We start from the raw sequence: 15,677 nt of genomic DNA, 5'->3' as shown, positions 1-15,677 counted from the left end.
GAACCATGTCTTTCTTCAATAAAAAATATATCCCCTTAACAACGGGAACCTTTATAAATATAGAACGGAAATAAGAAAAGAAACACAGCAGAAATGCTGAAATACTCTCCTTATAAGGTCACGAAAGAGCTCTTGAATGTCAAAGATCATAGGTGAAACGTAGTAGTAACCTGGATTGATAATCTACCCCAGTGTCATATATTATCTGCCCCAACACTACAATGCTCTACACAAGACACTGCTAATGATCCAGAAGCAAAGACCGCAGGGAACTAGGGGGAAATTGGCCTGCAGTGCGTCACTGGTGTAAACACTTGTGTCACCCATGGCAACTGGCACAAGGTAACACAGTTGGCTACGTCTACTGTACATTTTTTTTATGTCTCAATATTTTGGACCCATTTCCTCTTGCTGATCCGTCACCATATCGCTTTTAACTAGCGACTATCACTTTAGCGAACACACTTTTAGATGAGTTACAGTGTGGAAAGAGGAAGTTAGAAAGGGAAGAGCTTTTTTTTTATATATATTGAAACACAGCCAAGTGAAAGCAACAAAAAACAGTGATAGTTCACTCCGACGTGAAAAGCGATCAGGGGTCAGGTGACGGAGTCCTACCTGTCTTGCGGAGAGGAAAGTCGTCTTTGGGGTCGTACATCCCCAGGATGGCGTGGCTGTAAGGGGACATCCCTGTCTGGGGAGGGGAGCTCTGATCCAGGGAGCTATGCTGGGTCTTCCTACAGAGGGGAGACAAATACACATTTACAGTATTTCATTTGGCTCCTTCAAAGGGAGCAAAGGTCGACCTGACTTCTGAGGCGGAGGACGTCTGGTAATTGGAAGTAAGATAATTCCCCATTGTAGATAAATACATTTAACAATTGTACACAGTATGACGGATAATCATCAACATGCAATAAGATGTTGAAAAATCGAAATTCAGCTGTTCAATTATTTCTTGTCATCGTAAAATCTGCTCTTCGAGAAGCATCAAGGCACAATGGGCCCATTATTGAAAAGTCACACACACATACACGGATGAGCGTTACCACAAACACAGGATTCTCAGTTCCCTTCCCACCAGACGTAACCTGCAGACCTTTTTATTTATGGCCCGGCACTTTGCATGCCATCTCAGATTACCCACAATGCACGTGCCAAGCCTGAAGTGGTGCGGCACCCTGTGTTTGTAAACAAACCTGCACTGACAGGGCAATAAGCGGAAACAGATCTGACGGAGCCATAAAAGCTACTACTGCTGCATGGACCTGCTAGTGTGTGTACGATCTGCTGATGTTGCCCGTCTGTCTGTGCCAGTCTCTCTGACTGGGTAACAATGGTCCGTGACAGTTGATGTGGCTTCAGTAGTGTGAGGGAGAAACGGGCATCAGGTATCTGTCTGTCTGTCTGCTGAGTATCCATCTATCCTAGGCTACCATTAAAAAAGTGTGTGTACCTGTCTGTCTCTGTGTCCATTTTCCATTTTATGTGGCTACTATTTATGTGAATGCTGATTTTTACAGTAGGTGGGTAACAAACAAGTAAAGAGTAAACAAAATAATGTAAAATTCCTGTAAAACCGTCGAGTGAAATTCATATCTTAGCTAAATCAATAGAGAACGTGTCATTCATCAATAAAATGGGCGAGGCTTCAAAGTTGTTAACCGGAAGAGCAGATGTCGGCACTGGATGGCGCTGACCATTGATTGGACTAGACACAGCCTCCCTTACACATAACTTTGACAAGAAAGACACCAATGGGGAAATAAACTTCTCTCCACGCTTTGCTCTCAAGGACTTAACCATGACGACAAGTGTCAAAACTTAGGCCGTGGCTAACAGAGAACAATTTTTCACAAAAACACACTCATCAACCTATGGAAAAACAGAAGCCTACCGCAAACCAGCACAAACACACACACAACATCAAATGCGTTAGAGACAAGTCTGTGAACATCCCCCAACCCCTCACACTCTCAGAGTTAAGGAAAGAAAGAAAGAAAGAAAGAAAGAAAGAAAGAAAGAAAGAAAGAAAGAAAGAAAGAAAGAAAGAAAGAAAGAAAGAAAGAAAGAAAGAAAGAAAGAAAGAAAGAAAGAAAGAAAGAGAGAGAAAGAGAGAGTAATTTTTCCATCTCCCAATCCACAGATCTCGCCTCATGGAAAGGTGCAGCAGTGCATGGACGAAAGGTTGAGAGAGAGAAAGAGCAAGAGCAAGAGAGAGAAAGAGGGAGGGAGGTGGAACAAAGAGGGGGAGTGAGAGAGAGAGAAACAGAGAGAGAGAGAGAGAAAGTGTGGTGCCGGTGTGTTAATATTCATCAGGTGTTGCCTCTGAAAGCCCTTTCTTTGCCCCCTCTCATTCCCCCTTATCAGAGAGCGACAGCCGAGGTGCCGGGAGATGGGTTAGGCGTCTGTGTGAGGACAGGTGAGAGAGCAGAGAGAGAGGAGGGGAGAGAGGAGGGAGGGGTGAGAGAGTTTGGATGGAGAGGTATGGCCGATGGATGAAGAAAGAGGGGGGAGGGCAGCAAGACAAAAAATGGGGGAGAGAGAGGAGAGGTAGAGAGAGAGAGAGTGAGGGACCAGGGAGAGAAAGAGAGGATGGAGGGAGAGAAGGATAGGGTGCAAAATCCAGGATAGACATACTGCAGAGGGAGGCAAAGCGTGAAGGAGACAGAACAAGAGAGCAAGAGAGATAAGGAGAGTGAGAGAGAAAGGAAATGAGTCCTTTCCTGTCGTTTCCCATTCACCACCTTATCTTTTGCCTGAGAAAAACGTAGTGTTCAAATATTTACAGAGCGAGAGAGGTGGCATCCTCTCTTCTCTTCCCTCTCTTCAAATGCACCAACTACTTAAAGACAGGAAACTGTCAATCACAAACTACAAACAGGGGCCCACTACTTTGTACAGAACCTCATTCCTTCAACAATGTACTTCAATTCAAACAAGTAGATGGGTTAAAAAGAAAAATACAGAAGACTTTAAAGATTCTAAAAGTCTAATGAGAAAAGCACAAAATATTCAACTCGGGTGAAGGCACCCAGTCACGCACACATTTCAAGTCAGAATTCGGTCCTGAATAGTAAATTCGGTCAGTGGCACAGACAGTAGAACCCAATCCTAAATAGACCCTTAGCTCTTACCCCTTGTACACTTGTGTAGATCTGAGAGGATTGCTTAAGTTGCAAGCAATATGGCGAAATTCTATAGTTTCCTAGTCAAGATGGAGCTATTACCATATTGCTTATACTTATCCAGTGGCGACTCGTCATTCAGGGCAGGTGGGGCAGAGCCCCAACTGTTTAGCTAACTTTTATTTCATTTTAGATTTTTTTGTGTGTGCCTGTTTTGCATGTTATTTTGGCATTAATATGTGTCACATATCAGTTTGCAAGCAATGTAAAAAAATCAAAATAATCATTGAGTTAATAAAGCCGCATACAAACATGGTCTCTTTTGCAGGTGTTTCAGCCTAGCACAGTGCTTTCTGTAGTGGTGGGGCAGCCAGTGGAAAATACGGAGCGCAGGGGTTGGTAATGTTCTCTAGTTGGGCTGTGATTGGCTCGCAAAATCTATGGGAAGAAATCGAAAATTCAACCCACTTGGGTGCTGCCATAGAGTTACATTAGAAGTGCTCATCCAAGAAGGCTCAAGGTCATTGGCCACTGATAAAATGACGTCAAATCACTTTGTATCTGCCGTAGCTTTGATTGGACTCATACTTTCAAAATCTTAGGTAGCAAGCTATCAGTCATCCTCATGAATCAAGTCGACAATCTTCTAGCAAATCCTTTTCAAACCTTGTCATATGAACAGAAATAATGAAGAGAAATTATACATAAAACGTATCGGTGCTCACCGGCTATTGGACATAAAAATTACACAACAAGTTGGAAATTGCAAATTCAACAATGAGTGGTTTGGAAGGAATCAGTGGCTAACTGTAAGCATTGCAAAGCAATCACTAGCCTGCTATTTAGCGGAGTGGGCTTAAAAGGATAAACATTCAACATTGGCCATGCTGTCAATCCATCATGACTTCTTCCTCGTTCAAAACAACTGGAAGCTCAGAACTGGGAACTCTCAGACTTCAGTGAGTTCAAGACAACTGGGAACTCAGAAGAAAACAAGCTCTGACTGGGAGAATAAGTAGTTTTTTTCAGAGGTCCCAGTTGTCTTGAAAGTACCATAAATCCAGAGAATGACAGATTTTGATGAAAAGTTTTGCCCACGAAGGACCGCCGCGCCACCTTCCTGTTCAAGTGAGAACAGCACAACAATGTGAATCAAAAAATGCATTGTATGCTGCTGCATAAATGATGTAATATGCCAGGGAGATATGTATACTGTAGCTAAGAAAGTAATATTAAGTGTATGTTGTGTAGTAAGCTGTTAGTAGCCCATGTGCTACTAATTTGGTCCATTTTCCTCTCATAATTTAGCCTACTGTTCTGACTTTGTGGTGCACATGTAGCCTATAACCTGTTTTAGAGAAATGTCATCATCGAATATTGTAAGAGCTTTCATTGTCTGCTTATATGCCCCCTTTATTTATCCTACGGTTCTGACTTGGTGTAAAGGGAGAACACTGTAAGAATGGCCCATGTTCTGAACTCTGTCGCTGTACATTTCAAAAGTGTTGAACAAATAGTTATATTGACTAAGTCCGTCCTATCACGCTCATTAACGTCTTAATCAAAATTACGGATTGCCTCTTATCCGCTCGTCGTCCCCTTATGCCATAGTTTGTACATCTCAATTGTCAGTAGAAACCACATTTGTTTAAGCAAGTCAGACAGATCAGCTATGTTTTTTTAAAAGGCAGTAAATGTGGCTGAATGAACTGTTTCACTGCCAGACAAAGCTCCGCTGATAGCCAGGTGTAGCAGTGGTAAGGTGTTGGGACTTCTGTTGTGACTCCGCTGTTGGGACAGCTTTATGTAGGCCCTACGTTTGTGGGCACCGTTTGTCACCATTATAGTACAATGAATCTATTGTTTAGTGTTGTGGCTTTGCTGGCATGCATAAAACATGTACAACTGTACTTATCATATCCGTTAAGGTCTACAGAAACACATAGGGGGTAGACAGAGGATAAGGGTGACTTTTGGGTTATAAGGCTGTGCAGCGTCCATGAAGAACAAAGATCTACGGCATGCCATCATTTGGCATCAGCAAGGTGCCACCATAATCAAGTAAGGCTTATCCTATGGTTGGGTAAGGATGTGGGGTGTGGGTATGACACTCACCCATACCAGTAGCGTGGGTCAGTGTTCATGCAGTGGTTGAGGCTGCGCTGAGCCAGGGCTTTCTTCTTGTTCAGGACAAACTCCTGCAGCCGCATCTTGACCTCCGTGCTGGCCACCGCGCCTGGGAGAGATGATCGAGAAGCCGAGGGTTAGGGACTACAACATTTACAGGACGTGGACTACAAATACCACCTTCAAAACAGCCTGGAGGAACACGTGTCATTCTGTTTCCTTATACAGATGTGGTTCCTCCTTAGCCTAGTAGAACCAGCCTGATAGCTACAGTACAAGGATATCAGTGTAGCGCAATCATTTCTCTAAACTCGTGAGATCAGTGTGGTAGTATGAGGCTAGTTCCTCCTGGCTTTGGATTAAACTTGAAGATAGATCTTCACATCATCTTTATGATATCACATTATGTATGGCATCATATGCAACCACCAATATCATCTTGGCATGACCCCATGATATTTAGATGAAGTACTACCTTTCTATGTCATTTCAATTCAATTTATTTAACCAGGTAGGCTAGTTGAGAACAAGTTCTCATTTGCAACTGCGACCTGGCCAAGATAAAGCATAGCAGTTCGACACATACAACAACACAGAGTTACACATGGAATAAACAAAACATACAGTCAATAATACAGTAGAAAAAAAGAAAACAAAAATCTATATACAGTGAGTGCAAATGAGGTAAGATAAGGGAGTTAAGGCAATAAATAGGCCATGGTGGCGAAGTAATGAATAGGGAACTAAATCTAACGAGAAAACAGAATCGAGACGACAACAGGATCATTCTGAGTGAGATACTAGAACGGATGTGATCTTCCCAGCTGATCTTTGTAGCCTGAAGGAGTGACTGAACAGAATTGACGTCTGTGGGAGCATAGAGTTACACAGAGTTTCCCTAGAAGGGAAAACGCACGCTTTTGTGGGAATTCCACCGAGACCGTGGCAGTTAAATTGGCAAAAATATTTTGTCTTTTTTTCTTCTTCAAACAAGGCATCACAAGGTGCGTTCTTTCACAGCGCTCTCTTTAATTACCACCTCGCCAACACGTTCCCTGAGGGGAGCCTCCACAGAGGGAGAGAGAGACGGAGAGAGAGAAATGGAAAGAAAGGTAAGAGAGTGAGAGAAAAAGACCGAGAGTAAAAAGAGAGAGCAAGGGAAGTGTTTCTGTGCGTGTGTGTGCACACAATACTTCTGTAAAAGTGTCAAAGAGAAACACACAATTAGTGAAAGAAGACGGAGCTGGCAACAAGTGACTAACATGTCAAGCGGTGAAGCAGTGCGGGGGGGGGGTACATAGGAGAATATGATGACTGCTAATATAGACGCATTTTAAATCACATTGCGGGTCCTAAGTGCTGACATCTCAATTTGTACGCCTTGCCAATGAGGCAAATAGGCTTTTATGAGACTGCCTTGGAGGCAATTTACTGCAGCACTTAACAAAGCGCCCGCTGTTTACCATCCAGCGTTACTCTAGATGCAAGCCTAGCGCCGTACATATACAGATTACAGGAAAACACAGTTTGAGATGTGGCGTTTCACGGACGCCATCTTGGCATCAAAGCACATACAAATTGCAATGTTGTTGTCAAGAAACACTTGGTGCCAATATGGCTGAGTTTGCCCCAAAATGGCTGCTTTGGTTCTGATAGTGAGGCAGTGAGGTGTTGGGTCAGGCTGCCCTGACCCAAAAGTTGTGACATTTACATCTGAAACTGTTATGGGGAGCCAAGGTGAGGGCGGTTCCAACGCTGGCAAAATGTCCGAGCTAGTGTTAGGAGAACTAGTGTTAGGAGCTTTAATGACATCTTTGGAGAGTGTGCTGTACTGTTATACAAGAGGTTGGGTAAAACATAAGTAAAAAAAAAAAAAAACATTTGCTGGGCAGCTTTAGGAGGATTTACTGCTATTTACCCAACTCCTGCTCTCATCACTCATACTGCACCATCGACTGATGCTAATGCTAACAATGTCCCACTAATACTATGATGGTGTAGCATCAGCCATGATACTGTAGTGTTAGCCACAATGATAATACTCTTTAGCCACAATGTGATAATGTAACATTGGCCACGGTATATGATAATGTCAAGATAACCACAGCATGTGATTTAGCCACAATGCGATAATGTAATGTTAGCTTGGGGTGTGAACGTTTAAACGTTAAAACTTTTAAAAGAAAAATCTTTATCACAGTGCAGTTATCACAAAAGTACTACTAAAAAAATGTGTGTTCAGTGAGCTCGGATCAACCCTTAAAGAGATGTGTGGGGCTAAAGCTTAAGAGGGTGTGAACGATGCTGAATGGGTGTAGAAAAAGAAGAGCTCTCCAGTTGGTACCAAAACATTCAAAGGTCATTTTCTCAAAAGTGAGATTACAAGTTTATCAACTTTCAAAGCAGAATAACTTTCCCATTGTTCCTCAAATGCAGTGTATGATGTACCATTTTGTAGCTCTGTGTCTCTGCTTTTATCCAATGTAAAAAACCAACCATTTCAAATGTTTCTACATAAGACTGAATCAAGGCGGTCAGTCACAAATGCTCTTATTGTTTTTAACAGGAAAAAATTATAAAAATTGCAGTATAATCGTTAAGATTGTTTTCTCCATTTGTCACATCCCTAGTGTTAACCACAAAGAAATAATGCAGAATTGGCCACACTATATGATAATATAGAGTTAGCCACAACGTAGTAATATAGCATTGGCCCCGCTATATGACAACGTAATGTTAGCCCCATTATATAAATGATGTAGTTCTGAGCAACTCACTCTCCTGGCCACGCTCCTTGTTCTTGAGCAGTAGGAGTTTCTGCTCCCTCTGCTGCTTCTCCATCTCCTGCTCTTGGCGGTGTCTCTCCATTTTCCTCTGGTGCTCCAGCAGCTCCTGCTGATGCTTCAGGGCCAGGAGGTCCTGCTGGTGCTGCAACACAACGTTACCGTAACGTTACCACAACCTTACTACAAGGGCGGAACAACCACCTGCTGATGCTTCAGGGCCAGGAGGTCCTGCTGGTGCTGCAACAACGTTACAACAACGTTATTACAAGGGTGGTACAACCACCTTTTCAGGGCCAGGAGGTCCTGCAACACAACGATACTACAAGAGCGGTACAACCACCTGCTGATGCTTCAGGGCCAGGAGGTCCTGCTGTTGCCGCAACAACGTTACAACAACGTTACTACAAGGGCAGTACAACCACCTGCTGATGTTTCAGGGCCAGGAGGTCCTGCAACACAACGTTACTACAAGGGCGGTACAACCGCCTGCTGATGGAGTAGAGGGAGAGGGATGGAGGGACGTGGGGGGAGAGGAGGAGGGACAGGGAGACTAAAAGGGAGGGAGATGGGGAGAGGGAGAGGAATGGAAGGGAGAGAGACATGGTCACAGATTATCTATATAAGGTGATATCAGACAAACAAAAAACACACGCTTGAACACACACTCTGACACACTTCCTTTCAATGGCAAATATGCATGTATTAGACAATATAAAACCAATATAAAAATGGCTGACGTCAATATCACTCAATTCCAACAGCTAGTATCCCCTACAGATTTCATAGCTTGGAAATAGATTATTTGAATTTCTTCTCAAGAAAAGAAGTCAGCAAGAGTGAGACTAAATGCCTAAATGACTGAATGATAAAAGCCTCACTATGGACAGTGGTACAGGTGGGTGTTGACTGGAAGGGAGCAGAATAGAATGCAGTCAGCAAGCTGTCAAGGCATAATGCAGAGCCAGTGATGTGTCGACCGGAGCTTTCAGACAGAGTTATTTTTAGCCTAGGTTGCCTCGCTCCCATTGGCTGAAGCTGCAGCCTGTTTGCAGAGCAAAATGTTTCTCTCGTTGTCACACACATGTATGAGCCAGTACACAGTTTCTCAAGGACTGGAGATCAGAAAAGCAACCCAACACAACCGGCGGATCCAGTTACATCCAACACACACACACACACACACACACACACACACACACACACACACACACACACACACACACACACACACACACACACACACACACACACACACACACACGTACAGGCATGTCCTCTCCTACACCCATTCTCTCTGTCCTTAAAACAGCACATTGACAATCTGTTGAGTCAGAATGCCCTCGAGCAAAGGCGATGGAGGGAGGTGGAAGAGCAGGGTGTCGGGGAGGGGGGGGGGGAACACACCTTAACATGCTCCTGTAGCTGGACCTCATGCTGGCGTGAGAGCTGCTCATGTTGCCGCTGGAACTCGGCAATGAGCAGCTGTCTCTGGATCTGCTGTTTGTGTTTGAGGGCCAACAGCTCCTGCTGCAGCTGCTGCTCCCGCTGACCTGGGACCTGTCCTTGGTGGCCCTGGTCGTCTGGTCGCGGTGCCAGGCCAAAGGGCTGGTCCATGCGCAGGTCCATGGGGATGGCGGCCGGGGGCACCTGCATGGGCAGTGCCGCTCTCACGTCGACTGTGGAGAGGCAGAGAGAGAATGGGTTACTGACTGATTTTTCATGGCTGTTGTTTCTTTATGATGTAGGGTTCAATCAAAAGAGAAAGGATAGTCTTTCCCAAGGCTCTTTCTCACACACATACATACACACACACACACACACACACACACACACACACACACACACACACACACATAAGTAATTGCAGGTCCTATAGCAGCCCATTCAATGACATTGAATGACTCATAGAATAGACACCCGAAAGGCTAATGAGTCTTCATTCTAGGACTACACGGCACGGATGCTAGTTTAACTATGGCAGTTTTGACACACTAGGGTCAACCAACACGCTGAATGTGGCGCCAATGTACCACAATAGGAGTTTTGTGATGTTGGGAGTGACGAAAGGCTGCAAACAAAAGGACAAAACCACTGAGCGCAACTACTATGTGTGTATGTGCAAGCATTGCCACCATATGTGTGGACTGGGAATATGCTCACGAAGAGCAAGAGGAGTGGTGTGTGTATTTGTGTGTGTGTGTTTGCGTGTCTATGTGTGTGTTTGTGTGGGTGTGCGTGCATGCGCTTCTGTGTGTGCTTCTCTGTCCGTGTGTATCCCAAAAATGATCCCCACTCATTTCCACTGTGTCAGCTTACAGCAGGGCACTAATCTCAATGCCACGAGTTCAAGGGAAAAGAACAGGACTACAATGAACCTGGCCAGAAGTGAGAGAACGGATGGGGATTAGGGCCTAACAAAAGAGGTCCCCCTCAGAAAGGTCACAGAGTTTATCAATGCAGAGAACAGAATAGACAGTCAAACCTTCTTTCCCCCTCCCCCCCTATTAAATCTAAACTCTGCTGTCCCAAAGTAACTGTCGTCTTTAGGAAGTAACGATAGAAGTAGCCGATGCCAATGAGCTACATGGACAGTGAAAAGACAATCCAAAAGAGGACATATGTGACTCCTTTCAGGAAACTAGGTGTATCTCTCGTGTCACTACTTCAGAGGAGAGGCATTTAAATGTAAATATTTATTTTTATCAAAATGCACATGTAAACTTTCATGTGCCATAATAAAACATGTGTATGCCATCTGTAAATACAGGATTGTTAAATTACGAGCCTAGTTGGTTTAGCCACAGAAATAGGCAGGAACCTTCCCGTTAGCCATGATTGGCTGAGATAATGGATGGGCTGGACATGCTGAGAGATGAGTTCGGATTGGTCTGCCATGTAGTGCGCTTCTGTCTATAACATGAGCTGCTCAGTATATGTAGGTTATCCGCTCTCACGTGGCTTTTTTGAAAGATGCTTTCCACTTTCGGGAAGACCGATTTTTGAAATCAGTGGAATGTCCGGTGGAGGCAGAGAATGATAGCTAAGGAGATAGAGAAAATTCTGGCATTTGATTGCAAATATGCGGAGGGAGTCAAAAAGAGAACACACAGAAGGCTGTTATAAAACGCCTGTCTCCGGATTACATCTTCAAACTAAAGGGCAACCATGGCATCCGTGACAGAGAGAGAGAAGCGACCATCCATGTATTCGGGTAAGAGAGTCTAGCTAGCTACATTTTCAGATATTATACTTTTCTAATTCTGTAAGAAAGTCATTTTCAGTTATGGTTCATTGTGGTTCATTGTCTAAACAAAAGACTCCACTATGCAAGTAACCATTTCACTCTACCGTTTATACCTTCTGCATCCTGTGCATGTGAAAAATACGCGTTGATATAGTGTGTGTTTAGCAGAGGTGGTAATGTGAAAAACAACATGCCCTGCACCAAAGTCAAATTAGGATATAAAGTTAGGCCAAAGAGACAGTGTCCAAGTTCTAAAATTCTCCGGTAGATTGCCCTGCTTTTATTTAGTAATTAGCTTGTCATTAACTTGAAAATAATGATCTTGTTGTGAGTTTATTTTCCTGTAATAATGAATACAAATGAGCTAAAGTTATAACGCTGTCAGCTATATGATCATTATTTGAACTAGCTAGCAAGCTAACCTAATGGACCAAAATATTGTTTAGAAAGTTGCTTTTAGTTGCCTGGTTTGCTAGATTGACAAATACTAAATTCATTTTTAAACAGATGGTGTTAAAATACACCAGTTATGCTATTCTGGACCACCAGGCTGATTATGTCATGCAGCCTGTCGTTTTTGTGTTTATACTTTTACATAACGACAATAACAAGCTTGATGTCGGACGACAATAGAATGTTCATGATGTCACTGTGACAACTGTCTACAGACATGTCGATAGACGTAGTATAAACCAGCCTTTATTCTTGAAATCTTTGGTTGTTTAGTAAACTACCGTACTCACTCTGTCTAGCACATGGCCTCACATGTGAATCCTTAAAGAGATGGGTGGGGCTAAGGCTTAAGAGGGTGTGAACGATGCTGAATGGGTGTAGACAAAGAAGAGCTCTCCAGTAGGTGTACCTAACCATTCAAGGTACATTTTCTCCAAAGTGGGGTTAGAGCTTTATCAACTTTCAAAGCAGAATGACTTTCCCATTGTTCCTCAACTGTAGTGTATGATGTACCATTTTCTAGCTCTGAGTCTCTACTTTTTTACATTAGATAAATGTTGCTACATGTCTCTGAGAAGAAGGGAGGGTGGGGAAAAGACAGGAGGTTGGGATAAACTTTGCCTCGGTAGGTAAGGGAGGGCAAGGATGGGAGGGATGATAAGCTTGGCTTGGGTGGGGTAAAGGGGGGAGAAAACTGTGTGGGGGGGTGGAGAAGGAAGGTTTGGCTTGGGAGAAGGAAGGATTTAACTATACTATAATGTCATTGTATTATAATTGTTTTTACTTGCAAACCTGCTGTAAAATGATTAAGAGTTCTGGACAGATTAGGAGAGAATGTTGAGTTATTATTATTCCTTGTTTGTCATTACAGTTAAGATTCAATGGTGGTTATTTGTGAGAGTGGAGAGGGGCTCTAGAGATTGTGATGGGGGGACTGGGAGGCATCAGACACTTCTCTGAAGTGTGTGTGGGGCCTCCATTCATCCCACTTCAGCCACTCGGTGGACCCACTCTCCCCAAGTAGACCCCACCAGCCACTATACTTTCATTTAATTTAATTTACAAGGTATGCTCTATATATGTAATGTATACAATAACTATGTATTCACACTATGACTCTCCCATTCCATGGAATGCCTACCGCCCTCATATGACATATCTGCTAAAATGTTGTATCTGGTTATTCAATGATAAACAGAACAGACAAGGTTAACGTTGACTCTTTACAAGTAAAGACCAACAAAATCCAACGTATTACTAGAAACGTGCATGGGCTTCTTGATGGGGAAAAAAAGCATATGGTTCTTGAACACTTAAACAGATTGTCAGCAGATGTGATTTTCCTGCAAAAGTTACATAAAAAAAAGAGAAATGTCATATTTAAAGCGAAGCTGGGTTGGAGAGGCCTATGCTGCCACCTACTGTAACACCAGCAGAGGTGTAGGCATCCTGATAAATAAGAATACACCCTTTTCCCTTATATCCCAGCACACGGATCAAGAAGGCCATTTTCTAATGTTAAATTGTACCTTTGATGAAAAATGCACATTGATTTCATTGTATATCTCACCAGGGTCAAATCTGGTGTTTTTAGATTGGATTTGATCTAATATAGCTGGAATTCTGAGAGGAACTATTATTTTAACAGGTAATCTAAAATCATACATTCAATAATATTGACAGAAGTAGTAATAAAAAAAGGCAAATTCAAGGAGCCTCCAAGGGGGTTGAAAAATCTCATCTCTACAAATAATCTACAGGACACCTGGAGACTACTATTAGCAACTACAAAATACAAAAAAAAAAAAAAATCTCTCAAAGTAAGAAAACCTATTCAAGAATTTACTACATTTTTCCCCCCAAAAATGCACTCAACAATTATTTTTTTTTCATGATATAGTGATATCGATTCATTCTTGGTATCATGCTTAATTACACCAATAGAAAATACATTTAGAGAACAGAATATGGAGAATGAACAGAGGGCATCTTCAAGACCAGAAATGTATTAAACACGTTAATGAAAAAATAAAAACATTTACCATTACAAATGTAGACATAGAGGATAGAGAAAAGCTGACCATTAGGGGAATGATCTCATACTTGGGAAAAGTTAAGTTTGAGTTAGAAATAAACATTTAAGAGAAATAAACATTTAAGAAAAAGAATCCCTATCTTAGAAAATGTCCATAAAAAATCTTTACAAGGTAAAAAAGAAAATCTAATGTTTTCAACAACTACAGGTTAAACTCAAATAAATCATACTACTTAATGGCAAATAAACCTGGTAAACATCTCGCAGCCCTCAAAATGAATACACACCAAACCAGTTATAATCTTAAAAGATAAAGATACAGATGCGTTAATTAGAAACAAAATTGTAATTAATGACCATTTTAAAAGTTTAGGAAAATCTATATAAATCTGAATTAAACAATAGCGGGACTGATCCTGTAGCCTTTATAGACTCAACAACCCTGAAGCAATTATGAGCGGACAATAAATAATCACTAAAAATAGAGATTAAAAGCACCAGGAATGGACAGCTTTCTCATTGAATTCTATTTAACATTTTGGGACAAAGTAGCAACCCTTATTTACACAAATGAAAACACTCAATTCAGTGTTTCCTAGTTCCATGTATCAAGCTGTTATTTCAGTCAAATTAAAAGCAGGAATATCAGGAGAGTCCCCTGCTGATTACTGACCCATAAGTTTAATAAATTGTGACAATAATAACAAAGATCATAAGCAATAGAATGCCAAAAGTTTTACCAGACTTGATACAGACCAATCAACCAGGGTTTATTGAAAATAGAGAAACAAATAGAACATATTTCAGTTAAATACAATACACAAAAAATATTGTTTATCATGGTCTGAGAGTATTTTAAGTGCCTTTTGGCAAACTCCAAGGTGACTTTCATTTGCTTTTTACTGAGGAGTTGCTTCTGTCTGGCCACTCTAACACGATGAAGATTTTTGGGGGTTTTAATCCATTTTCAAATAAGACTGTAACATAACAAAATGTGGAGAAAAGAAAGGTCTCTGAATAGTTTCCAAATGTACTGTAAATGCACTGAAGAGGAACAATGGGTACATAGAAGATGTGCAGGCTCATCCCTAGAATCTTTTCATGTGTTTATTTTCAAATAGAAAAGCTAAGAACGTAAACATTTTCATAGTTAAGAACACTATAATAACATAGAAGAAAATGAAATGTATGCTACACGAACCAAAATCACTCCCTAAAAACACAACACTATGGAAAAATCCTTATTAGCATTTCAGAATTCATCAATAAATTGGTCCACGTGACAAACTAAAGGCATAGAAACCGTAAATTACTTGGTAATAGGATATAAATGTATTTCCATGACAGCATTAAAAAGCATTATTCGATTGACCAATATAGATATTTTCAAATATATGCAACTTAAAAGTTTTATATCACAAAATTTCGATTTGAAATCTTTTGGATATCGGAGGAATCTTGAAGGAATCCTATTTGCGCCAGAAAAGGATACTCATTTGATAGGTAAGCTATACAAAACCTTGCAGATAGCCTAACTGACAATCTCTTAAATAATATATATAAACTATTGCTTTTACATTTACATTTTTTAGCAGACGCTCTTATCCAAGAGCGACTTACAGTAGTGAATACATTTCATAATTTTTTTCCCCCCGTACTTTTGGAACCAAGACTTAAAAATAACTGATATTGGCACAAGATGGAACATAACTAACCAATTGCAGTTAATTTACAGTTAACAACCTCTTACAGCTCCTTAAGGATAGGGGGCAGTATTGACAATTTTGGAAAAAATATGTGCCCATATTAAACTGCCTCCTACTCAAACTCAGAAGCTAGGATATGCATATTATTAGTAGATTTGGATAGAAAACACTCTGAAGTTTCTAAAACCGTTTGAATGG

The 15,677-nt window shown here is 41.5% G+C and overlaps 1 protein-coding gene across 6 annotated transcripts in view; it reads right to left on the bottom strand.

Annotated features, from left to right (window-relative positions):
* Positions 1-15,677, bottom strand: part of hdac4 (histone deacetylase 4) — a 245,849-nt gene that overhangs the window by 75,273 nt on the left and 154,899 nt on the right. For 5 of the 6 annotated variants that reach the window (XM_014164296.2, XM_014164298.2, XM_014164295.2 and 2 more), the window contains 4 exons: positions 9,446-9,717; positions 8,033-8,183; positions 5,244-5,364; positions 619-737 (listed from right to left, as the gene is read on the bottom strand). In XM_014164296.2, the coding sequence (XP_014019771.1) occupies positions 619-737; positions 5,244-5,364; positions 8,033-8,183; positions 9,446-9,717 (663 nt within the window). The remainder of the gene's footprint in view (positions 1-618; positions 738-5,243; positions 5,365-8,032; positions 8,184-9,445; positions 9,718-15,677) is intronic. The other variant, XM_045704423.1, reaches the window with a different exon arrangement.

This window comes from Salmo salar, chromosome ssa21, assembly GCF_905237065.1.
Source record: "Salmo salar chromosome ssa21, Ssal_v3.1, whole genome shotgun sequence".
Classification (NCBI taxonomy): Eukaryota; Metazoa; Chordata; class Actinopteri; order Salmoniformes; family Salmonidae; genus Salmo; species Salmo salar.
Note: the sequence above shows the minus strand (reverse complement) of the source record. Positions and strands in the feature narration are given on the sequence as shown.